General features: G+C 49.2%; 1 protein-coding gene across 10 annotated transcripts in view; it reads left to right on the top strand.

The window, feature by feature from the left end:
* Positions 1–24,282, top strand: part of Tanc1 (tetratricopeptide repeat, ankyrin repeat and coiled-coil containing 1) — a 232,318-nt gene extending 208,036 nt beyond the window's left edge. For all 10 annotated transcript variants that reach the window (XM_013518767.1, XM_013518762.1, XM_013518760.1 and 7 more), the window contains 8 exons: positions 12,371–12,504; positions 14,189–14,312; positions 14,641–14,816; positions 16,150–16,282; positions 17,701–17,792; positions 19,643–19,789; positions 20,503–20,603; positions 21,162–24,282. In XM_013518767.1, coding sequence (XP_013374221.1) covers positions 12,371–12,504; positions 14,189–14,312; positions 14,641–14,816; positions 16,150–16,282; positions 17,701–17,792; positions 19,643–19,789; positions 20,503–20,603; positions 21,162–22,602 — 2,348 coding nt within the window. In that variant the 3' untranslated portion in view covers positions 22,603–24,282. The remainder of the gene's footprint in view (positions 1–12,370; positions 12,505–14,188; positions 14,313–14,640; positions 14,817–16,149; positions 16,283–17,700; positions 17,793–19,642; positions 19,790–20,502; positions 20,604–21,161) is intronic.
* Positions 24,283–24,945: the final 663 nt, after the last annotated feature.

The raw sequence follows: 24,945 nt of genomic DNA, 5'->3' as shown, positions 1-24,945 counted from the left end.
TTCCCTTTGTGGTCTTGTTTGGTGCTTCTTCCGGGTGCTTTCAGTGCTGGTTTGTGTTCAGAGCACCCGGACTGGCCCTGGTCTGTTGTTAGCCGCAGCATGAGAACAGGGTCCAGGAGTGGCTCCTGTCTAGGGTGTGGGAGGTTGGCGGAACAGTGGGAAGCTTTGTGCAGATGATGGTGTCCTCATTTCTCCTGGACACTTGTTTAGTTTATGCAAATCTGTTCTGTAAGATTTAGCTACCAGCAGCTTGGCTTTAAGGTACTGGCTGATGGGGTTCCGAGGCAGTCTCCCCTTCTGGGTCCCTCCCCTCCCAGTCTGCAAAGGCGCATGTTTCCTGGAGCTTCCGTCCTGTGTGCAGCACGGCTGCTTGCTGACCTCTGCTCAGTCCTCACTCGGGGTTCAGAGGTGGGGGCACTAACCCCTTGCACACGGCACCTCCCTGAGAGGCTTTCGCCCTTTCACACTGCAGAACGGAGGCTGTCATGCCTGTTGCTGCTTAGAAGAGCTTGGCTCTCAGCAGAAGGGATGGCAGTCGACAGCAGGGAGGACGGAGAGCAGCAGGCCACCACTCAGGCCTTTGGGGTGGGTGGCTGCAGCAGGCACAGTCCTGATGCCCTGAGCATCTCAGCACTGTGGCCCCTGAGTCATCACACATCATTCCAAATAGGGATGGTTCCCATCTTAGCTTTAAAGAGATGAGAAAGTATAGAATAGATTTTGAAGGCATTCATTTACTGTGGGAAGTGTTTAGTCTCAAGAGTTTGTTGCAGTAAACTCACGGCTTTTAAAAAACCCTGCAGACTGTCTCTACTGATTTTGGAGAGAAGAAGGCTGCACTTAGGGACACTTTCCTTTTCACCAGCATCTGGTGCCATTTGCTGCTTGTCTGTCTGTCTGATGTTTGGAGACCAGCCCTTCAGCATCAGTGCTGTGGTTCCAGTAGCTCCTCCGTTGCCCTGCTCCTTGTCCCCTGTGTGGGGAACCACAAGGAATGTGACCCAGCAGAAGAAAGCTCAGAGCAGGTGAGGAGTGCCTGCCGTGAACTGCGCCACCCGTAGGCCCTGGAACCTTGGCTCTGTGACACTTCACAGACTCAGGCAGACCGTGCTCCCTAGTTTCTGGGCGGCCTGAAATGTGGTGAAAGCCTGTCAGATGCTTGGGTTATCTCAGTCTCAGGCATTCCACAGCTATGACACATCAGCAGTGGCTCCCACGGAGTCCTCACTAAATTAGGTTACTGTTTCCATGTCAGTGTTTGATGTGAAGCAGCCCAAACCAAGATGACCGGGCTGCTTAGCTGATGACCTCATGCTGTGGGAATTGTCAGAGGAACTGAATTTCCCAACTCCAGGCTCATGTGCCTGCGCTGTGCTTCCGGCCAGAGCCTCTTGCTCTGAGGGAAAGGAACTGCAACCCTTCTGTCCCAGCCTCTGCCATCTACGTGGCTGGGTGCCATTTTCTGAGGAAAGGCTTCCTCACCGTTTTCCTCATCTCCCCATTAAGTCTTCTTTTTGATGCCCCTGCCTTTTTTTTGGTGGTACTGGGGAGTAAGCCTGGGGTCCTCACACTGAGCTACATCTCTAAGCCCCTTTTTATTTTTTATTTTGAGACAGTGTCACTGTCTTGGTTACTTTTCTCCTATTGCTGAGACAAAATACTGGATGCTCAGAATTAAGGAAGGAAAGGTTTATTTAGTTCATAGTTTGTGGAGGTCTCAGTGCAGACTCGACTGGCTCCAAGGCAGGGTGGCTCATGGCAGAGGGCAACAGTTCATGGCAGTGACAGGCAGCGAAAGCAACCAGAGCAAAAGAGAGGAGCAGCAGAGAGCAAGTCTCTTTCCTTCCCTTATTTTGTGCCTGCCCGTGGAGGGCGTAGCGCTCACGCCCGTAATCCCAGTTTTGGACCATGAATTAATCACAAACTCTAGAAGCCTGCCCCCTGTGTGCATGAGGCTTTGGGGGCACATCTAGACACAAACCATAAGGATCACTAAATCTCTAAATTGCCTAGGTTGGGTTTGAACTTGCAGTCCTCCTGCCTCAGCCTTCTAGAGTGCCTGGTGCACTATTATAACTGACCTGTTGATGCCACTTTTTGACAAGAAACTGTTTTTACTCAGTTGTGGGCTCAGTAAGTGTAGAAGCTCTGTGTCTGTCACTCTCACCTGGTCACACCCCTCCTGTGACTGCCTGTCCTGATGCCTCCCTAGAGAGCCTTCAGTAAGCTGGAGGTATTGTTTTTCTGTGCCATCCAACACAGAGCCGTGTGTGGAGACTGAGCACTTGAGATGCAACCTGTGTACCTGCATTTTAGTCTTATTTTACCTTACTGTATTTAAATTTAAATATCTTCTTGACTGGGCAGTGCTGGTCTAGTCCAGGGCTTGTCATGTAAATGTTGACTGAGTGGACAAGTAAATTGAAAGAAAGTGAAGCCATCCAATTTTTAGAATGGGTGATGTTCAATTTGTACAATTTCTTGGGGGACATACATGTTGGAGGGGAACGAGAAGAAGGAGCCCGACACTCTTAAGGACCCAGTGACATTGGTGTCACTGCACAGTCTCATCCTGTGGATTCCAGATGGCTCAGACCCTCTTGTCTGTGCCAAGGGCCCTGGCTGCTGGGCTGTGTCACTACCTGGTGTGCTGTGGGCACAGGTGGCATCCCATCAGAGTTGCACTCAGATACTTCATGTGAAGTGTTATGTCTTTTGGGTTAAGTCAGTGCTATTTTAATTGGTGAATCCTTCCAAAGGAGTGTAATCATTATAAGTAATTGGTCCCTATTGCCAAAGCTGCTGTCTGCTTAAGACTTCAGATTTTCTGGAGCTCTGAACATCTCTGTCACAGTAGTTTTGGGAAATCCCTGTCGTGACCTTCTTCCCTTTGTTGCTTCACGTTTAAAGCAGGTGTTGTGAGATTAGTAGGTGTGGAAACCCAGATCTCTCTCAGTCCTGAAAGGTAGAAATTCTTAATTGTTTTTGGCATAAACACCTAAAATGGAAATAGCTCAGGATCATGGAGTACAGGGGAGAGGGATAGCCCAAGACCCTCAAAGAAAGGGACTTGGGGCCTACGGGTGTAGATTAACAGTGAACACGAGCACAATATGCCCAAGGCCCTGGATTCAATCCCTAGCCCCAAAGAAAGGGCGTGGGCATCACAGGGCAGAGTGGCTGTTGTAAGAAATGTGAGGGAAACCAGACTCTGGCTCTAAACGCTGCTGGGTGGGCATGGCGGGATTACCCAAACAGGGTAAGAACTAAGAGGACTGGGTTTGTACTCACACGCGCGCGCGCACACACATGCACACACATGCGCGCGCACACACACCCCTGGGGCATGTCCTAACCTGCTTGCATTCAGGAGACCAGTTCTCTGCCAAGAAGGCAGTAGGAGTCCCCTGAGCTATGTGTCCCTGCCCTGCAGCGTGCCCAGATGGCCAGAAGTGAGAGTGTGGAAAACCCAGCGTGCATGCCAGGTGTGAGTGAACTAACGCACAAACACCTTCTAGACACCGCTCACCTCCTTAGCAGCGTCATTTATGTTGTGCACAGAGCCCGTCTTCCTGTGAGGACTCCGTCCCACTCACAGGACAGTACCACTGCCACCTTCCGTAGAAAACCTTGCACTCATCTACCTTTTGGTCACCAAGAGCGTCTTCACCCACAGCACTGTTGCTGGTCGGCTCACTCGCTGAGTCCTGGGCGGTTCCTCTGCATTCCCCAGAAAGAAGTCAGCGTTACTTCTTTCAAAAACCTCATGGAAAACTGTATTTGGAGTCTCTCAGCCTCTGCCTGTCTCTCTCTCTAAACTTTTTTCACTGGTGCTGTGAAAATGCCCCCTTCCTCCTGACTGCCCTGCACATGGCTGTGCCACGCCCAGTGTGAGGAGAGCTGGTCAGGAGAGAGGAGGAGCCAGCGAGCCTTCAGCAGCTCGCTGTGCCACTTGACCTGGCAGGAACACAGATATCCTCTGCGCGTTTTAGAAGTGACAGCTGTTCTAAGCTGCATCTTCTGACACGTTTTTAGACAAACAGATCTTGTATGAAATATGATTTATGCTGTCTGTGTTTTAGGAAATTGTTTTTAAATTGAATTTACATTATTTATAGTAGACATTATTTTTCCAAGGATGCAAAGAGGCATATTTGAAATAATGCATATAGAACTAGGAAGTACATGTACAAGTTGGGAGTAGGGCAGGATGTACATGCCATAAAGTCACCCAGTGTGGCCCTAAGTTGACGTACTGTTTCACCCTTAGTTTGCCATGCAAGCAGAGTTAGAAGGAAACACAATTATTGTAGGCTATTCCTGCAGTCCATAGAGAAAGTATAACATTTCTTCAGGAAAGCAGAAGCATTTTCTAGCACTTTTCTTCTAAAAAGCACTTGATGGTGGTCTGATGAACTCATCAGATACATAGAGATAGAGATAGAGAACTTAGGATTAATACGGGGCCCCACACATGCTAAACAAGTCCAAACCCACAGAATTACAGTCAAGCTCCAAAGCTGAGAGTATTTTGATCATCCAATATTGTTCACATCTGAGCCAAGTCATGTACTACAGCCATGCCTCGTGGCTCATATGACCTTCATTTCTTTCTCTAAAGTTAATTAACTGATGTGACATTTGCTTTGTTTTCTGTGTACCATTCATTAATTTCTTCCAAACATTTTCAACAGAATCTGTGTTTTCTGGAGACAGCAGTGTAGGAGTTAGGAATTCGGGTGCCACCGGACTCTCACTAGCAGTGAGACTTTAGGCAAGTTGTTAAACTTTTCCCACTCATGTTTTCCTCATCTGTAACAGAGAGATAAGAATAATACTCTTCTCAGAGCACCATGAGTTCAAGACCAGGCTGAACTGCCCAGCAAGACCACCTCTCATTGTGGTAGATATCACATCTCATTCACAGTGTTCTTAGCAAATTCACCCATGATATTCTACACAACACTCGGCAAGGGACAAGCGGTCGATAGATATGATATGTGGCCAGAGTTGTGTTACTAATATTCATTACTGTACATGAATAATTTATGATAAACATTTGATCTTCATAGAGTGTGTGACTGTTTAGTGATAAAAATACTGGTTATTTTGTAGTGACTCTAAGAAGATGAGCTGATAGGTGATAAAGAATTTTGATCACATGTGAAGTCCTGTTTAGTGGCTACTGTATGTTTTTGTTTTTTTTTGAAGAGTCCCTCAGCAGTTTGAAGTTCATGTTTAATCTTTAATCCGTACCCAGGCACTCATAGCATGTTTTCTAACAGAATCTGTAACATGGTCAGCATTCTGCTTTCCTAGATTTGGTTTTTTTACTGCTGACGGGTATTTTTCCCTCTCATTGTTTTAAGCTCTCATAGATAGCTCCATAGAAATAGGCTGCTGAGGGCCACATGTTTACATGATGCTTAGTTGCAGCCTGTCAAGATTTTACTCAGGGTCCCTGCACTCCACTCCAGCAGGCCTGACCCTGCAGAGCCTAGCGTGGCCCTCCGAAGACCTGGCTCTCCTGAGAGTTTTGACAAATGGAGAAAATTAAGGAGTGTATCAGGAACAACTGACTTGTTGAGTAGAAAGCATTTGGGTAGTGCTGGCTTCCCAGACAGAGTCAAGGGGCAGGTCCCGCCCAGCGAGGCCTTGGTGAGGCTGCGGACCAGACCCCAGGGCCAGGGGAGCTGTTTCCTGGTGCAGTTACACTGGTTTTCTTTTCAGGAAGAGCAATCTTTATTTATGTTGTTGAAGATAAGATCAAATAACTGCTCAAGCTTTATAAAAATGAAGAATTTATAGGTCTTGAAACTATGTTCTTCTGTTTAGTACATTCCCTCAGAGCGGGAAGGAAATGCCTCACAAAGCAAGTGAGGAGAGCTGGGGTCGTGGAAGCTTAGCTGTGATCTTGCAGGGTGGGAGCTATGTTCACTTGACTCTGAGGGAGGGGCTGCTTATGGCCAGCCTCTCTGAGACCCTCAGGGAAGCAGCCTGGGGTCAGCCTCTGGATATGGCAGCTTCTTACAACATCAGTGGAAGAGTGGGGTGTACCTGTCATTTGCAGAGTTTTAAAAAATTAAGTTCCTAATTACACTTTACCTTTTAGATAAAATAGCTGAGAAACTATCAGCATTTCAGACAAGTCTTTGCCTTGGTTCTTTTCCTTTACAGTCGAGTGGATGTGTCCATCAGGTTTCTGGTTGAGGGTCAGAGATCACTGCCATTGTCACATCTCAGTTTCCACCTTAGCCATAATTAGGTGACATTTATGAGAATGCTGTTTGCTATGAACATTGGCCCTTTTGTGGTTTTTTCATTTCTCACTCATTTTCATAAAAGATGGGAAGAGCCAAGATAGCAGGGACCAAATTGCACAAATGAACACACACACACACACACACACACACACACACACAGAGCCAGATGCTCCGCTCACGTTGCCCTCTTTGCCAGCAGGTGCAGCCACTTTAGCACCTGTGCTCAGTTCTGGGTGTGGGACGGTTTGGATTTCAGGGGGACAATGTCTGAAAGGTAGTTGTGTGCCAGGGCAGAGCTGCTTCTGGGAGCACTGACCTGTCACTCTTCTCCCCAAGTCTCCAGATTGTCCAGAAGCGAATGAGGGGGAAATAGCGATCCCTGCTCTGAGCCAGCATTTGACAGGCAGCATATCCTTATGCCTTGAGTGGCAGATCTGCAGTAACATTTTATAAACAGCTCTGTTGATGGCATGATTGTGTTCCTGGCAAGTTGACAGTTGAGGTTTTGTAAATCAAATCTTTGCCCAGAGAACTTTCATATATAACAGATATCGCAAATGATCCATTTTATGGTACAAAGAACCATTTCTCACTGATGTTTTCAATAAGTTCACAATGGTGGAGTGTCAAGCAGGTCTTTCTTAAAATGAGCATCTGCCCCGACAAATCCCTGCATGCTCTGCAGACAGAAGAGTGTCAGTGAGGTGGAATTATCCAGGATTGTCAGATATGCGCTTTCTTGGAAATTTACTTATGCAAATGCCATCCTGTCAGGGATTTTGCCAGGAAGAGAACTTGTGTCCAGTTTGAGTTCTGAAATGTGTCTCATCTCATACTATACCCTTTTTCTTTGTCTTTGTATTTTGCCTGCCGGAAGGCAAGGCAGCACCCGTGGGCTGAGTCCTTTCTGCTCCCACCCAGGTCCCCTGCCTGCCACCTGTCCTTTTTGTCAGATAGAGCAGCATGCAGAGAGCCCTATTAGAGTTAGGGGTCAGCTCAGAGGTCACGCTTCCCAGCAGAATAGTTGGAATTCCTGAGCAAGTTTTGCGGGTTTTGTTTGCTTAAGCATGTGGCTGGCTATCTTTCAGTCTCCCTTGTTTCCCAATATGGTGTCCTGAAGTCCTGTGGCTGCTGAAACTTGAGCTGCATCCAGCCTCGGGGGTTTGCAGCAAGGCGCTAAAAATACTCCAAGTAGAAGGAGGCAGACCCTTACCCTGCTGCCTATCAGCATCTTTTGGAAATGAGCACCTCGTTAGGAATTTTTGTGTAGAATATGATCTCAAAGTGGGCCTAGGCTGATGGGTTCTTAATCCCCTCAAAAGGAACTTAATCACCAAACACCCAGCAAGTCAGGCCAAGGGCGGAGGAGGACATGGAGGCCACCTAGTCACCAGGCCTGGGGTGGCGCTCTCACCCCCTTGTCAGCTGCTCCAGCTTCAGGCCTCTCTGACGCCTCTCTAAACACACAACCCCTATATTTAGTGCTGGGCTGTCATTTTGGATGGGCTGCTATTGCAAAAATTTAGTAGCAGCTGGAACAAAACTCCCAGTTTAAAGGCCCTGTTTCTAATGGAGACGAGGCCTGTTTACCAAATAAAAGAACGAACCTCTTGAGTGGATGGGTTGCTTCAGTCTCATCAGATAGAAGTCCGTGTCTGTTCCTTCCCATGGGGTCCCCGCACCCGCGCTGGCGCTATCTCTGTAGCGCATGTGCACTTGAGCATGTATATGTGCACACGCATGTGTCCACGTCTGTCCTCTGGTTCTTCTCTTCTCTCAGTTGGTTACAGCTAGAGAAGGGATGCGAGGTGTTCTGTAATGGGGGACATCACACAGAAGCAGCAGGCCCGGGTAACAGTGCTACACGCAGGATCTTCCATCCCACAGCTCACTCACAGGGACTGTGTTCATTTAGATCAGCCTAGGTACTGCGCAGTATAGGAGGAGAAAGTAATTTTTTCCTTACCATTCATAGTTCCTAGTTGAGGATGGATTCTTGTAAAAAAAAAAAAGACGACCAACCAGAAGAAAATAACCCTGAGTGTGATGGTGCATGCCTGTAATCCCAGCACTCTGGGAGACTGAGGCAGGAGGATTGTAAATCATGGGGAATTTAGTGAGACCCTGTCTTAAAATGAAAAATAAAAAGAGCCCGCATGTAGCTCAGTGGGAAGGCCCTGAGTTAATCCCCAGAACTGTAGCTGTGGTGTTCATGGGAGAGAAATGAGTTATGTCTCACAGCGGAGGCTTGGACTTCAGGCTTCAATACCACTGTTTTCTGAAAACCAGGTGAAGATGCGGGAATGAGTTTATGGGGAGGTGCCGGAGTCAGGCACCCAAGTCAAGGGCAAGATCTGCTTAGCACCCTCCAGTAACATCGCCGGGGACAGGATTCTCTAGTGATGTGTCCTGCTCTTCCTGGACAGAGACATTCTTCCAAAGGGGTGGTTCCTGCAGAGAGGACAGCTTCTCCTGTGTCTGTAGCTTCTCAAAATAATCAGTGCAAAATAACCTTTCTTCCAAAGAGGCAGATTTTGGGGTGGCACATGTAATGAAATAGCCCCCGAGCCCCGTGTTATTAGGAATTATTAACACTACCACCATGGCAGGAATGGATGGAAACAAGAGTTCTCTGTAGTGGGCTCCAGGACTGTTTGACTTAGGTGCTTGTCACAAATACAGGTTCACCTTGCCTGCTGGTGTTGTATGTGGGCAGTCCTATGTGTACCGGAACATGGACATAAATACCATTCCGTCAGTGCAGGTTTATCTGTAAGCTTGACTGTCTTCTCTGTGAGGAGAGTGAGCCTGTTCTCAGGTCACAAACGTGAGTGGCAGCTGCAGTGCCCCCTTTCCTGCCATGTGTTCTGGTTGTGCTTAAAAATGGCTCCTGTCGTCAGGTGCAGTGGCACATAGCTGTGATCCTGGGAGGCTGAAGCAAGAAGATGGCAAGTTTGAGCCCAGGCTAGGTGACTTAATGACTTAGTGAGACCCTGTCTCAAAAGCAAATAGGAATGAGAATGTAGCTTGATGCTATGGGTTCGGTCCCTGGCATGCACACACACACACAAGCATGCACACGTGCACGCACACTTACCTTGCGCCAGCACTACACAGATGGCAGGAGGAGCATTATGAAGACTGCCCAGTGACAAATTACTGTAGTCACTCAAGTTCATGTGCTGGGTAGCCTCGGGCGTTAAAGCTTTGCAACTGCAGATACAATGGAAGGTATTGTGTTTATTGCAATTTTTTAGTTAAGGTATATTTAAAGAATGAAATTAGAATTAAACATTTGCTGAATCTTTGGGCTCCTCATAAATTGATCTGGTCCACTCCTATAGCTATAAAAATGAGAAAATTAAAGCACAGAGACCTTACGGCTTTGTCAAGGTCAGACTTATTAGATAGGACTAGTCCTGTCTTGTGCTACGTCTATGATCCTCAGATTCTGGATCTGCAGAGTCCCCTTGCGGTCTGAGACGTTGGCGTGTATGGTCCTTCTGCTATGGACTCACTGTACATGCGTCTTGGTGCCAGCTATGGCTTCTCATGGGGACCATGACTCGTTTGCCAGGTAGCACCTTAGAGAGCCAGTGCATGAAGCAGTGACCTCCCAGAGAGAACTGAGGAGAACACACTGCGAGAATTTCCTGTGCCTCGCTGCCCTGGATGTTGGGACATCTTGACAGCCAGCACACGGAGGCCCGTCCGCTCTGCTAGGCCCAGGGAAGCTGGAGTCGGCTCCTGAGCTGTGACGCCTGGTGCCCTGCCCTGGCCTTCAGTGATTTCTGCTGCAGATCAAGATAAAGAGGCTGGAGGTCAAGAGTCAGGACAGAGCCCTTCAGAACTGCTTTTCAAAAAGAGTATTGACCTGAAGGACCCATCAGTAGGTGGGAGTGAGCAGCACCATGGAACAGGCAGGCCGAGGGCCCTGCCCTCTCTCCCACGGCTCCCTGGGAGCTCTCACAGGGCAGTCTGGGAAGGAGTCAGTGCCCTCTCCACTTCTCTCTGCTGTAGGGAGGCTGAAGACCAGAAGCAAAGAGAGAGCTGGCTTGCACTAGGAAAGGACTTTGAGGCTGTGCTTTCTCTGCCATCTTCCTACCGCATTCATGTCCTAGGTCCCCAGGGCCATTTCCACCCAGCGCAATGGCTCCCTCCCGAGCCCCATCTTGCTCCTTGCTTTCCAGAGGAGCAAGCCCCCGGGTTGGGAGCAGAGCTCAGGCGACATCAGGCAGGTATGACATGAAGTTCCTGGCCACGCTGCACTGTGACTCTGAGAACAGTCCTGGGAACTGTTCGCTGAAGGAGCTGTGTTTGTCCCAAGAGATCAGGCCCAGCTGTCAGATCTGCACCTTGTGTGTGTGCCTCCTGGGGCCACCATACTGGTAGGAGGCTTCAGTAGAGGTGACCACAGGAGAACGCTGGTTAGGAGCCGACCCCCAACTCCCCCAGGCTTATGGTGGGCAGTGAGGGAGCAGGCATCAGCCCGCTGTCCTCAAAGGAGCCTGAGGAGGACAGATGGCCCTAGAGGTATGGAAGGAAATCAACGTGTCTTGCCCCTGGGCTCCTGTGACTATAACTGCCATGTCCCCAGCTGTGCTGAGGAGCTCAGGACTGGACAGACCCACTTGTTCCAGAAGGAGGCCCCTAAAGCCCCCTTTCCCACTGCAGTGCTATTTCTGAACCATACACGAATGAAGTCACTGTGTGTCCTTTGGTGTTTTCTTTCTCTGAATCAGACTGTTGGCCTGGCCCATTGTGCTGTGTTCAGCGGCATGGTTTATTTTCTGTGATGCGTAGTAGTCCCCTGTTGGACAATGCCTGTTCCCTGTTGCGATCGCCGCCAGTGTCCAAGGGGTGTGAGGAGAGCACTGGCTGCCCAATGCCTTGTATTTTGGACTTAGCAATGTTGGCGCCTTTCCCAGAGCATCTCTGTCACATCCCATTTACCCGCCTGAGCCATGAGGCCATTTTTCCTAATTGGACTTAAACGTTTTATGAAGGGACCATGCCCATGTTCCCTGTTCCGCCTGAGAGGTCTGTCTGCGTTACTGATTTGTGGAAACACTGCTGTGTTCTGCAGCGTAGGGATTTGTAGACTCAGGGCTATATTTGAAACACAGTTGCCCCAAGCAGGCACCAGGAATCAAGACAGCATGACAGCGCCCCGTCTCCTTCCTCCTCCTCCGTGTTGTGCCTGCTCCCTCCTGAAGCACACCCATCCCAGGCCACTCAGTCCTGTCCTCTTGTCCGGGCTTCCTGCTGTCATCCTTTCAGGACAGCAATTCTCTTGACACAGCAGAAGCAAGAGTCAGAGTGGTGCTGCGGTGGCACAGCTGCTGACATGGGGGGCTCCTTCCCAACGTTTCTCTTGTGTCCATGCTGTGCCCGCCCCTCCTTCCACAGCAGCACCCTGCACCAGCACCCTGTTGCCCCATACCCCTACCTGTGTATTGAGCTCAGCACCCTACACCCTCTACAAACTGATCTCATGCCCATTTTTCTCGAAGTTTGTTATCTTGTTAGAGCTGTGGAGTGGTGAGTGAAGAGATCTGCTCCTGACATCCTCAGGAGTTGTTTTTGTTGGGTGAAGCCTGACTTGGTGGTGAGAGGCTTTACTTAGACGATAGTACTGATCCACATTTGTGCTGCACTGTATTCTGATGATCTCCTGCTGGGAAAAACAAAGCCCAAACCTCGTAGCTCGTGAATCCTCAGGCCTGGTGGGCAGGGGGCTCTGCTCACACAGCTCCACTCGGGATGGGAACCTTCTGGAACCGCTGTGCATGTGGGAGGGCAGCTGGTGTCAGCTGTCCAAAAGGAGCTCCCCGGGACTGCGGGTCTCTCCACAGGGCTGCTTGGGTCTCCTCGCAGCATGGTGTCAGGGTTCCGTGGGTGTGTGTTCCGAGGAAGGGTGAGGTACCTCTCCCGGGACTCAGCCCAGACAGTAGAGCTGCATCCATTTCTGCTGCGTCCTGCCAATCACAGCTATCATAGAGCCACCCAGATTCAAGGGGAGAGGACAGCAATGGGAAGGGGTGCCAGAGCCTCTGTGGCCGGTCGTCTACACCTGCTAATAGCCTCCCACCCCGTCTTTCCTGTAGCCTTGACTGCTGCTGCAGGGAGAGGGAAGCTGGAGGTCTGCGAGCTGCTGCTGGAACGGGGTGCTGCTGTCTCTCGGACGAACAAGAGAGGGGTCCCTCCACTGTTTTGCGCAGCACGCCAGGGGCACTGGCAGGTACTCAGTGGGCCCCCAGAATGCTTCCGAAATGATGATGGGGAAAGAGTGAGAGCACCTTTGGCCCTGAGCCCTGTCTGTTCCCCAGCCCTGGCTTCTGCCTGTCATCAGGACTTTGCACACAGGCAGACACTGACAGCACAGCCCGCAGTCCCACAGGTGCAGAGCACGACTTGCAGCCCTGCCGCAGACCAGGGCTGCTCCCCTGACCACGGGAGTGGGAGTGGCTTGTCCTATTGGGTCATAGATTTGTCTGTGGCTGCCACTTTGTAACCTGTTGGTTTGGCTCTCTGACAAAGAGCATTTCTGGTGTGCTCTTAATGAAAGCATGCACTTCCCAGATGTGGTGGCGAGCGCCTGTAATCCCAGCACTCAGGAGGCTGAGGCAGGAGGCTTGCTGTGAGTTTGAGGCCAGCCTGGGCTACATAGTGAGTTCAAGACCAACCTGAATTACATAGTGAAATCCTGTCTCCAGACAGAGGGAGAAGGAGAAGAGCTTACATTTTCATAGCTGTCTTTAATTCAGAGAAGGGATCATGCATAGTGTTTAGCCCTTCACTTCATTTTGTAAACAGTGATTACCAGCTTACCCAAACCCCGCAGCACATTATGAGTACAGATAAAAGGGTCTGATGCCCATTACAGGAAGAAAACACACACACATACACACACACACACACACACACACACACACACACACTCTGGATCTCTTGGTCTGTCTCCCTAAGTCACTGGGGAGTTTCTTGGTGCAAAGCAATGAGAAAGCAGTGGGAATTCTCACCTTGGCCCCACGGTGATGCAGTAAATCAGTGCCCGAGGAAGCCCCTTGAATACAGCGCCTCCTGCTGGTGCAGTGGCTGTGAGGCGCCTTCCTGCCTTCTTGTTTCCCCTGCACCTTGCACTTCCTGAAAACTCTTCCTGAGGCTGAGCCCCTCCTCCTGGAAGTGGTGCTGGAAGCTGCACTGAGAAGCGGGTGCCACCCAGCCCCAGGTTTCATAAAGCGCCTTGCTAGAGTGACAGCCCGCTCACTGCCTGCCCTGCGTGCTCCATGATAAGCACAGTCATCCCTCAGAATTGGGACACCTGGTTCTAGGGTGCCAGGAGATAGCGAATGCCATGGAGGCACAAGTCCTTTACATAAATGGCACAGTACCGTGTGCGTACAGCCTACACAGTCCTCCTGTATACTATCAGTCATCTCTGGGTGACTGAGAATGCAAGGTATAACTCAAGTGCCACGTAAGAAATCATTATGTTGTGTTAAGGAGTAATTACGGGGAAAGCAATCTATACCTGTTCAGTACAGGAGCAGTTTTTAAAAATCTCCATCCACTGTTGGCTGAGTCCGCTGACGTGGACCCCACGGTACAGAGGGCTGAGTGTGCTCCGCTTCGGCACTGGCACCAGCGGCTGCTCGCCCTACTTTAGGCTGCATTTCCTCAGTCACCCCGCTTCCCTGCGGGGCTGCTGTCTCACTCAGTGATGCTTGGCATCCTGAGCCCCAGGGACCATTTGTGTGGTCTTTGTAGATGCAGTAAGGACGTGGGCATGTTAGGAAAGGGTGTTTGGGAGAAAAGGCTCTGTTCAAAGGAACACAGTCGAAGATTTACAGACCCCACAAATCACTTAAAGGGATTTTTACAAGAGGCGCAGCGGGAAGACAGTAACCGGCCATTTCTTTCAGATTGTGAGGCTGCTGTTGGAACGCGGCTGTGACGTGAACCTGAGTGACAAGCAGGGCCGGACGCCCCTCATGGTGGCTGCCTGTGAAGGGCACTTGAGCACCGTGGAATTCCTGCTTTCCAAAGGTAGCATCAAGTCACCGTGTCATCTGCATAGGTCTCTGCCTGGACCCACTCAGTGCTTTCTGCTTCCAATTTTAAGTCAGCATGTTATGAGAGTTTATTTATTTTTGTTATGGGGATTTTCTAACCCATCTAGCAAGAGAATAGGCCGCACAGCCCATGTGCCCCTTGCCTAGCTTCTGTGCTGACCGCACGGCCATCAGCTTCGGACTTCACCATGTCGGATGGACACAGCTGCTGACCGTCCTGGTGTGCTGCTGGCGTGCCACCCCAGGGCACTTGCTTCTGGCTCTGCCTCAGGGTCACGTTTTATCACCGCCTTTCCTCACAGGTGCCACCCTGTCTTCTCTGGACAAAGAGGGTCTGTCGGCATTGAGCTGGGCTTGTCTGAAGGGTCACAGGGCAGTAGTGCAGTATTTGGTCGAAGAAGGAGCCGAGATAGACCAGACAGACAAGAATGGCCGCACTCCCCTGGACCTGGCCGCCTTCTATGGGGACGCCGAGACTGTGAGTACCAGACCAGTGTGATGAGTGTGTGCACCGTGCGGGCCGTGAAGGTCTCATTTTCTTTAATTCTGTGACATGCAGCCCACCCCAGGATTACTGCAGTAAAGATTTACTACACTCTCGAAAGCTTAAAGATTAGCTGCTAATCTTAAAAAGTCTGTGCACTACAAACACATACACGCACCTATATACCCACAATTCCCTCTTAAAAAGACACTGCCTTCAATTTCCTGGATATATACTCAGACATGGAATTGCTGGATTGTACAGTAACTTTAATCTTGGAGTCCTCTGTAGTCTTTCCCAGCAGCTACACCGTTTCACGTTCCTAATAGTGTACCAGGTTCCAGTTTGTTACATCCTCTCAAATACTTGTTGTCTTTGGCTGTTTTTTCTTTAAAATAGTACCCATACTAATGGGTGTGAGATGCTGTCTTGTCATTATTTTGATTTTCATTTCCCTAATGTTCAGTAAAATTGAATGTCTTTTCATTCAGTTATTGTGTATCATCTCTGGAGAAAATATCTATTCAAATCCTTCACCCAAGTCTCTTTTAATTTGGTTTTATTACTGTTACTAAGTGGTAGGGTTCTTAAAATATATTCTAGATATTAACCTCTCTGGTATCATTTTGAATAATTGGTGGTCCAATAGGAAGCATGTCCTGTTAGATCCACATGAAAATCTAACTGGCTATAGGTTTCTTTTCTAGTAAGTAAGAAAAAAAGTTATTTTTCCCTACTGTTACCCACTTAGTTTATGTAGATGGCTATTTTAGGACGTTAAGTTTTTTACCATACCTCTAAATATGCCATCCTTACAGTCTCATTATTCATCAGGTGTCCTTCCTGAGCCTTAAAATGAATTATACTAGGTCCCGTCTGGGCTCCTGCTGATTTTTTCATCTCACAAGACCTGGGCTGCAGGGGCTGATGTTTCTGAGATGCCCGTTGCTGTCACCTGCCGGCGTGCTGGCCTCTGCAGGAGCCCCTGCGTATCACAGCAGGCGAGAAGGTGACCGTGTCTCCCCTCTGCAGCCTGGGAAGTGGGGCAGACACTTCCCTTGTGGTGTATGTGTGCGTGCGTACAACTTGCCCACTTTCCTTGCCGCTGAGGGCAAAGACCCTGAAGCAAAGGTTGCGTTGGCTATGGACTTTAGCTCCTTCTGTCCATTTTGTGTCCACTTCATTTCCACTCTCGCTGTCTAATGGCCTGCCCAGTCTACAGCAGCGGTAAAGCTAAGACCGCCAGCCCCGGAATCAGCATGCGGACACGGCGGGTGGCCGCCGTCTCTCCTGGAGCTGCTCCTCAGGGCCCCGCTGTCCCCTGCAGGTGCTGTACCTGGTCGAGAAGGGAGCTGTGATTGAGCACGTGGACCACAGCGGGATGCGGCCCTTGGACAGAGCCATCGGTTGTCGAAACACCACTGTCGTGGTGACGTTGCTCCGAAAAGGAGCCAAATTAGGTCAGTGAATCTCACTTCCGTTCAGCAGGGAGGAGGTTGGCCTCTGACTTCAGAGTAGCTTGGGGGAGCATAAAGAGCACCTGCTCGCAGGGTAAGAAAGATGTCGGGTTGCAGAGGGGGCTCTCTAGCTGAGTCTCTGCCTCCCTCCCTCTCCTTACCCCTTTTTCTCTCACCTCCTCTGTCTCCTTGTCTCCTCCAGAATGTGTGCATAGCTCATGGTACTGCTGCTGATGTGGGTGAAAGCAGAGGCTCAGGACGATGGGGACCCTCAGGAGCCACAGCAGGGCAGGGTCAGCCAGGCCCTAACTGTGGGGTGGGCCGGGCTCCGCAGTTCCGAGAGCTCCTGTGAGTTTGAGGGACAGCTAGGCTGTGCTCCCCCACTCTGGAGTAGCCGTGGTGAGCCGGCTGGGGATGTGGTGACCCCAGCGGAGTCTGTGGAGGAGGTTGGGTTCTTTGGAGACTGGAAGGCAGGAGCGTGAAGACGTGGAGGGAGAGCCCTCCTTCCATCTGGTGGCTCTCACGTCACACACCGCGCAGGGTGTGAGGAAGAAGAGCTGCTTGGAGTTTTTATGCTTGGATATACGAGGCCTTGGCCCGGAGCAGTTCTGGAAGGCTCTGTGGCAGAAATAACACTCACTAATATTCTTAAGCAGTTAACAGCACCCAGCCAGCCTGAGCTACTTCCCGTTTTCACTGGCTTTCCCTGCAGCCCTGAAAGTAGGCATTGACAAAACTATGATTTACACAGGGAAACTAAGGCACAAGAGGGCTGCGTGGTCTCCCCCAGGTCACAGTAAGTGGCAGTCACTGTGCATGCCTCGCCGAGCCTCTGAGTCTGCTCTCCACACCCTCGCCGCGCGCGCCAAGTGCCAGGAGTGAGGTTAGCGAGAAGGCCGTGCCTGTGATGTGGCCAGGAGAGAAGCTGGCCAAGGACGGGGCAGGAGGGCCCCAGCCAGGTCGCCTGGGAGGAGACAGTAAGGGCCGATGTGCCAGGACTTGGGGACACCAAGCCAGCCCTTTGCTGGCATGATGGGCCTGTGGGAAGCTAGGGAGGTGGCCGAGGCCTGGTTCCAGTTTTTCCCCTCAGATCCCCTTCCAAAGGGTGGGATGGGTCTCAGCTACTCTGACACCTCAGCCGCGTTACTTTTCCCACAGAGATAGGATATGAAGGACAGGCCGTGCTGGCACCATTCCCCACCTGTGTTTCTGGTTCCACATCAAGTAAATTAGGAGCCAGCCAGTCTGCCGTTGCCCACTGCTTTCCTCTGTCACACTGCTGTCTGCACACACACAGCCGCGCCCTTGCAGCTGGGCTTCTGCTATTTGTGACGTGCAGCTTTGAGGACCCCCCCCCCCCCAATTCGACCTGCTTTCCCCTGGACCTTAGCGGTGCCTCTGAAAGCATGTTTATTTTGCAGGAAATGCTGCCTGGGCAATGGCCACCTCCAAACCTGATATTTTGATTATACTTTTACAGAAATTAATGGAGGAAGGAAATGTGATGTACAAAGTAAGTGGTACCACCCGTCTCTGTGCTGTCGAACCTGGCTCCCAGCAGCCTCTTACTTCAGTATTTGTGGCCATGACTGTGCTTCTGTGCAGAGCACAGGGTGCTCAGTGGTGCTGTGACTTCCAAGGATGCTAACCTGACCTCGGGCGCAGAGCGTGTTCATCTCTCAACAGCAGAACCTTCCCGAGAAAGCGCTTTTCTTCCTGTCTGAGAACCATTATTTCGGAACTAATCCTTGAGCCTGTGGCTGTGACTTCTGCTTGAATCCATGGTGTGAAGGAGAGTCACCTCCAGGTCACTTGGCTTGTCCCGAAGGACATTCCTTCACCTTCACATTTCCTCAGAGGTCAGAGCCTAGTGCTGTGGCAGTCATGTGACCTGTGGGCAAGGACCACCCAGGAGATGTTTCCATTCAGTCTCTCCAGCCTTTTCTTTCCTTCTCCTTTTTTGGAGACAGGGTCTCACTATATAGTGTAAGCTGGCCTTGATCTCATGGTGGTCCTCCTGCCTCAGCCTCCCAAGTGTTGGGATTATAGGTGTACCCCACCACACCTGGCTCCCCAGCCTTTTGCTATCTAATATTTAGAAAGTATCTATAAACTTTTGGATTTTGAAACTGTTTCTAGAAACATTTTTACTTCATGTAGTCAAGTCGTATAATTATTAGCTATTCAGGAGATGGTTAATGCTTTCCCATTTTCCCCCAGAGTAGAAATATGACTTGTAGGTGAATAAATATGACTTTAAATTTTCCGGAATGAGAGGTCAGTTTAGATCAAAGGTTAGTGAGCTTTCTATAAAAAGCCAGATAGTAAATATTTTAGGCTTCGCGGATGATGCGCGTGCATCATCTGTCACATCTGCCCAGCTCTGCTGTGGAGGTGGACATGGCTGTGTCCCATAAAACATTATTTGTAAACACAGGTGGCAGCCAGATTTGGCCTGCAGGCTGCAATCTGCCAACCCCAGATTTAGGTAGAAGTATCGGCCATATACATAGGTATATTTTCCAAACCTGTTATTAGGTAGAATTAAAAAATTATGGGGAAAAAAGAAACCACCATATGATAACCATTTTAATCCTTTTTACTACTAGGCAGCTGTATTTGCTGTACTGTAGGTTTATTTTCCTTTCCATTTTTTAATAGTAACAAATAAATAGGTATACAGCATGACCCAGCAGGGTTCCAGGCTTGGAATCAGTTTGAAATTGAGTTCAGAGTGTGTATTGTTTGGGCTTTGAAGCGTTTTTAATATGGATTTTGGTAGGCAATTATGTCAAAAATATCAAGCCATTTTCCACAGGCTGCACACCCACCGCGACAAGACTGACTGAGCAAATGGATTTCTTTAGCCTTGAAAACGATGTGGTGTTGTTCTGATTTTTAAAGCCCAGGCTTTAAAGCTCTTCTTAAAGAAAACTTACTATTCTGCAGCAAGCTCTTGGTTTCCCTAGAAGCCTCTGCTTGCCTTAGAAACAGCTTAATTTTTTCATCTTATTTCTACTACACATGGCATTCAAATATTTTCAGACTAGAGATCATTCTTGAAATAACTGAAAAATGTGTAGCTGGGAAGATAATTGGGTGCACAGATAGCCACTGGTTTGGCACGTTGGGAGTGCCCTTGTGGGAAGCTGCCTTCCTGTGTGTCTGCATGTCGTAGACGCGGTGAGGACGCTAAGTCCAAGAGCATCGGACTCGTTGGTGGCCCGGCTCCTGCCTCGGCACGTGGGCATCTGGACCCCTTCAGTATGCTGGGGTGGCTTTACATGGGGGTTTTTGGGATGTGGGAGCTTACTCTGCTTTGAGCAGAGGAAGAGGGTCCACTCTGTGACTTTTGTGTCCTAGAAGGGGAAGATGAAGGAGGCAGCCCAGCGGTACCAGTACGCCTTGAGGAAGTTTCCTCGAGAAGGCCTTGGGGAGGACATGAGACCCTTCAACGAACTCAGAGTCTCCCTCTATCTCAGTCTGTCTCGATGTCGGAGAAAAACAAATGTAAGCTGGGCCCTGTTACCCGGCCAGGCCCGGCCCTTTAGCAGTAGGACCTGCCAGGGGTGAAGGCCAGCCCTGCTGCAGGGCGAGTCCTGTGCCTCCTCCAAATGTGGGCCTGGTGCGAGGGAGCTGCTGCTCTCGAGGAGCACCATAGGTGCTGGTGGGGCACGCTCTGGTGGTTCCTCTGTTTCAGTGACGAGGAGCACATGCAAACCGCTCCTCTCCCTTCGCAGCAGGGATCTTGCCAGCACTGTCACCAGGTGATGACACGAATGTCTGTCATAGTCAGCCTGCCCTAGTGTCCCTCGGGTTTGCTCGGGGGCCTGCCAATCAATTGGTAACTAGCAGATAGTTCAGTACTTCTACTTTGATTCCCTACATCCTCCCTCTGCCAAGTCTGGCCCCTACCCCAGCCCCACTGCCCACCCCCCCTGCACCTGCTGCTGTGGCCCAGGCTCCTCTGCTGCTGGCCTCTGCCCCGCCCTCGGCGCCATTCTACCATCGTCCCCACCCCGAGCCACCAGTGCTGCTTCCGTGCTGGATTCCTCAGAATAGTCACAATCCCTGATTATCCAGCATTAACACAAGACTTTGTCTTCATCCCTCTGTAGTTGTCCCACTGTTCTGCCACCCTCTAGGGCCAAACTCCCATGACAGAATTTCCTGTAACTATTTCACTGCCATGTCTGACTCATGTGTTTACTTGTTGACATCAGGATTTTGGCATGGCAGAAGAATTTGCTTCCAAGGCCCTGGAGTTGAAGCCCAAGTCCTATGAAGCTTTCTATGCCAGGGCGAGAGCGAAGAGAAACAGCAGGTACGGTCTGGATCACCAGGCTGACTGTACGAGCCTTTTTGTCTGTGGGATCAAACATGCTAGCTGAGTGTGAGGAAGTGTTGCTCCCAGGTGCTGTCGGCACTTGAAGTAGCACATCAGAGATATGTCAGCCGTGCTCAGACTTACCTCTCCGGCATCTCAGCAGCCGTCCCTCCCCACCCAGCCGCTGCACCACAGTGCCTTACTGAGCCACATGGGAGTGCGCTGCCCTCGGGACAGGAGGAGGGGAGGACGAGTGTTGCGAATGCCTTTGAGCATGGTGGAGCTTGGGGAGGACAACAGGCGCAGAATCGGCGCTCGCTGACCTGTGCACGTCCTCATTCCCAGCCCAGTGTCTCAGCGCCCAAGTCCCAGGGATCTGGGTCAGAACTACCACTTAGCTGAGTAACTGGGCAAAATGGAACCTGCCAACCACAGTAAGTGGCAAGGCCTCACTCAGCTGTCTACCTTTCCTTTGAGCACAGCTATTTCCGAAAGTTACACTGAGAGCTTGGTCCTTACGTGGCTTGTAATTGTGTCTTCCGTTTTCCTGGGTAGGCAGTTTGTGGCAGCCCTGGCTGACCTGCAGGAGGCAGTGAAACTCTGTCCCACCAATCAGGAAATCAAGAGGCTCCTGGCTCGGGTAGAAGAGGAGTGTAAGCAACTCCAGAGGAACCAGCAGCAAAAACAGCAGTGCCCTGCACCAGCTCCACCTGACGACTCAGACAATGAAGAGGATGCCCCGACCCCTGGGTTAAATGACCACTTTCACCTCGAGGAGGCTGAAGACGAAGACGCTTCTCCACAGGAAGAATCTATTCCCCCGACTCCCAGGTCCCAGGTGTCCTCATCTGTCCCCTCCCCGTATATCCGAAACCTTCAGGAAGGCTTCCAGTCTAAAGGCAGCCCAGCGTCACCACAGAGCAGGGCAGGAGGCAGCAAGTCCCTGAGAGAGACAGTCGCTCAGCCGGGGCTGGTTATGCAGCCCATGAAACAGGCGCAGATAGTGAAAACCAGCCAACATCTGGGTTCTGTGCAGTCTGGCCTGAGACACGGCAGCACAAAACTGCAGGTCTCTTCTCAGAACCCTCCCCCAAGTCCCATGCCGGGAAGAGTCCCCACAGCTGTCACTGGAAGCAGAAACCAGTCAGTGGAGGGACCGGGCACCTTCACCGTGGGAGCCAGTTGTGGCCACTTCGGAGATCGGCTGGGTCCCAGCCAGAGCGTCCTCCTCCAGCGCAGTGACAGTGGTGCCGCGTATCCCTTACCAAGCAAGATCAAAGCTGCCGAGAGGCTTCTGGCTCATGCTTCTGTGGCCGCGGACGTGGCCCCTCCAAGCCAGGGTGGACCTGGGAGCTGCGGGGATGGGCGACACCCCGCTTCCCTCGGCAGCTCAGGCTCTGGCTCTTCCGGTTCTCCTTCGAGCAGCATAAAGATGTCAAGTTCAACTAGTAGTTTGACTTCAAGCAGTAGTTTTTCAGATGGCTTCAAGGTCCAAGGACCAGACGCCCGACTTAAAGACCAGGTGGTAAGTCAGGTACAGAGTGGCACTGCTGAGCACAGGCCCCGCAATACTCCATTCATGGGCATCATGGACAAGACCGCGAGGTTCCAGCAGCAGGGCCATCCTCCCCACCGGGCCTGGCACTGTCAGGTGGCAGAGGGGCTGCTGACAAACACTTCGGCTGCAGCTGGCCTGCAGCCCGCTAACTCAGAGAAGCCCTCCCTCAGACAAGGAGGAGGATACAGCAGCCAAGCCAAAGCCTGTCCTGTGTCTGCCCTGAGTGGAGGTGTCCACAATGGGGCACAGGTGAAGGAGTTAGAAGAAAACAAGTGCCAAATCCCAGCTCACTGTCAAGACGGCAGGAAAACCAAGAGCGTTTCTCATGTGTACCAGGAAAGTGTCTCCAAGCAGCCGCCTCCTGTCAGCAGCGAAGCTCACAGGGGCCACCTCACTTCAGCGAAACCAAAGCGATCATTCATAGAGTCAAATGTGTGAGCCTTAAAGAGACCCACTAGCAGAATTTGGAAACTGCTGTGTTGGCTCCTGGTGGTAAATAGTTAAATGGTTTTTCATCATAAAAGTTACTTTTTAGCCATACTTTTTTCTTTCTTCCAGGGTGTGTATCTGATGCCATTGACGTATTAAAAATGTAGGAAAAACTTCTGTAATGCGTAGTTAGAAGTCACCATAATAGGAATGCTAAACAGAATTAAAAATTAGCTAAACCTATCCAATTAAAACTTCAAGACAGCCAAGAATACGTTAACTTCAGCTTTTGTCTTGTGAAATTACTTGGTTTTTAATCACTTTTCTCCTTGCCTTTGCTACTTGGTAAAACCACAGTACTTAGAAAAACAGTGTCCATTGCTGCAAAGTTTAACCCAAATGATGTATCCCGGGAAAGATGTAATTTTGTTTTACTGTTCCATTGAGTCAACTCACAATTTTATTTTTATATATGTGAATAAAATTAAGACTTCCATGATTTCTAGCTGAATATAAGTGTGACCATACATATAGGTGATTTTTTTCTTTTTTTGTTTAAGCAAAATATAAGAGTATCAAGTATTATTCCCTTCCTAGCAGTTCCTTTAAAAAAAATTAAACATTTATTTCTGTATTATGGTTCTTATTCAGAGCATTTTTACAGTACCTTTTTTGGAGCTGTATTCATGCTTCAAGGTGTTTTTGATAGGTGGAATCAGAACAAGCTATTTGGAATATGGATTGATGGTTAGATCAGATTTGAGCTAAAATACTAAGACCAGCATTCCTAGTGGAGCTTATAAATTAGTCTCAAGTGATTCTAAAACTGCTTCTAAAAATGCTAACGTTTCTGAAACAAGTCTTCCAGAGTCCTTTCAGATATTTAAATATTTAAGTTGGATACTTAGGTATGATTGATTGTTGCCTTCGTTTTGTTATGCAGCCATGACTTCATAGTCACATGTTGTATATATACACAGCTAGCCCAGTTTTATTCAGATTGTAAATATAACTGTTTCAACAGAGTTAAACTAAAAGCAAAAACAAAGAACAAAACCCCAGCCATATATTTGCATGTTCTTTGTAAACTTCCTCCATGCTGGTTATTGCACTGAACGATGTTATTAGGGCATGTTAACAGTATCCCAGTAAAGGCACTTTATCTCATTTATATGAACACCTATAAGGTGCTAACGTCCAAACTGATGTATTATCCACTTGTAAAGATAAGGTACAGGAATGAACCATGCTTTAAAGGTATTTTTATATGAAAATGGTGTGGTATTGGAGGGTGTTTAAAATGCTAGTTTGAGAGAAGTGGGAATGTATTTGTTTTATATGTTGGGATGTGAAATTTATTTTCAGAATTGGGGAGAAGGAAGTTCTATATTTGCAGACTGTTTAAAAAAGTGGTAGTGATAAAGTTCCTATGAACATCATTAAGGTTTTATATGAATAGGAACCTTCTGGAGTCATTCTTTGACGTCTGTTTCTGAGTGTGTATACAGTGTTTTTTACAAACAGCTTTATCATTTTTTATATGCTTTCCATGAGTTCTGCTATAACTACTATGGCTTATTTATTATTTTCTTTAATATTTGTGAAAGTCTTACTCTTTTATTATGTAGCTTTGTTTCTGCACAACTACTGTACTTTTCCATAAGGAATAAAAGCTATTACTAGAATTGAGTTGGACTCACTGATTCAGTGCACAAGTAGAGAATATCCTGATGACAGCTTCCAGCCTTGTCTTTACTCTTTGTTGCCCTAATGAAATGGTGAATGTGGGGTGAGGTCCCAGCTACATGACGGGAGGATCACCAGCTTGAGGCCAGCCCAGGCAACTGAGACCCTGTCTAAAAATAAAAGCAGGGTATAGCTCAATGGAGGAGTTTGCCTAGCATGTGGGACGCCCTGAGTTCAGTCTGTAGCCCCACACACAAAAAGGAAAAAAACACTTTTTAATATAAATACTGCCAAATGCATATTGTTTCATTTTATAATTTAAGAATAAGGGTGACCGCTTCTAGAAATTCTGAAATACCCCAGAGTCAGAAGTAGTCTTTCTGTCTGAACTAGGGAGGAAGCATAGGGAAAAGCAGCGTGTTTATTGTCTGTCTTTACTGACAACAGGGTATACTTAACACTGTAACTCTCCAATATTTTGGCAATACAGTGAACACTATTAGGACTATATTTCAATCCATCTGTAATAGCTTTTAGGTGAAAGTGTGTATTTTTCTCTCTATGCCTATATATGTTCAGTTTCAAAGTGGAGTATAAGATTGAATGTTGGGGCCTGGAATATAGCTCAGTGGCACAGTGCCTGCCTGGCAAGTACAAGGTCCTGAG

Source organism: Chinchilla lanigera, unplaced genomic scaffold, assembly GCF_000276665.1.
Source record: "Chinchilla lanigera isolate Chin_1 unplaced genomic scaffold, ChiLan1.0 scaffold00048, whole genome shotgun sequence".
NCBI classification, from domain to species: domain Eukaryota; kingdom Metazoa; phylum Chordata; class Mammalia; order Rodentia; family Chinchillidae; genus Chinchilla; species Chinchilla lanigera.
This window is presented reverse-complemented; position numbering and strand designations above follow the sequence as displayed.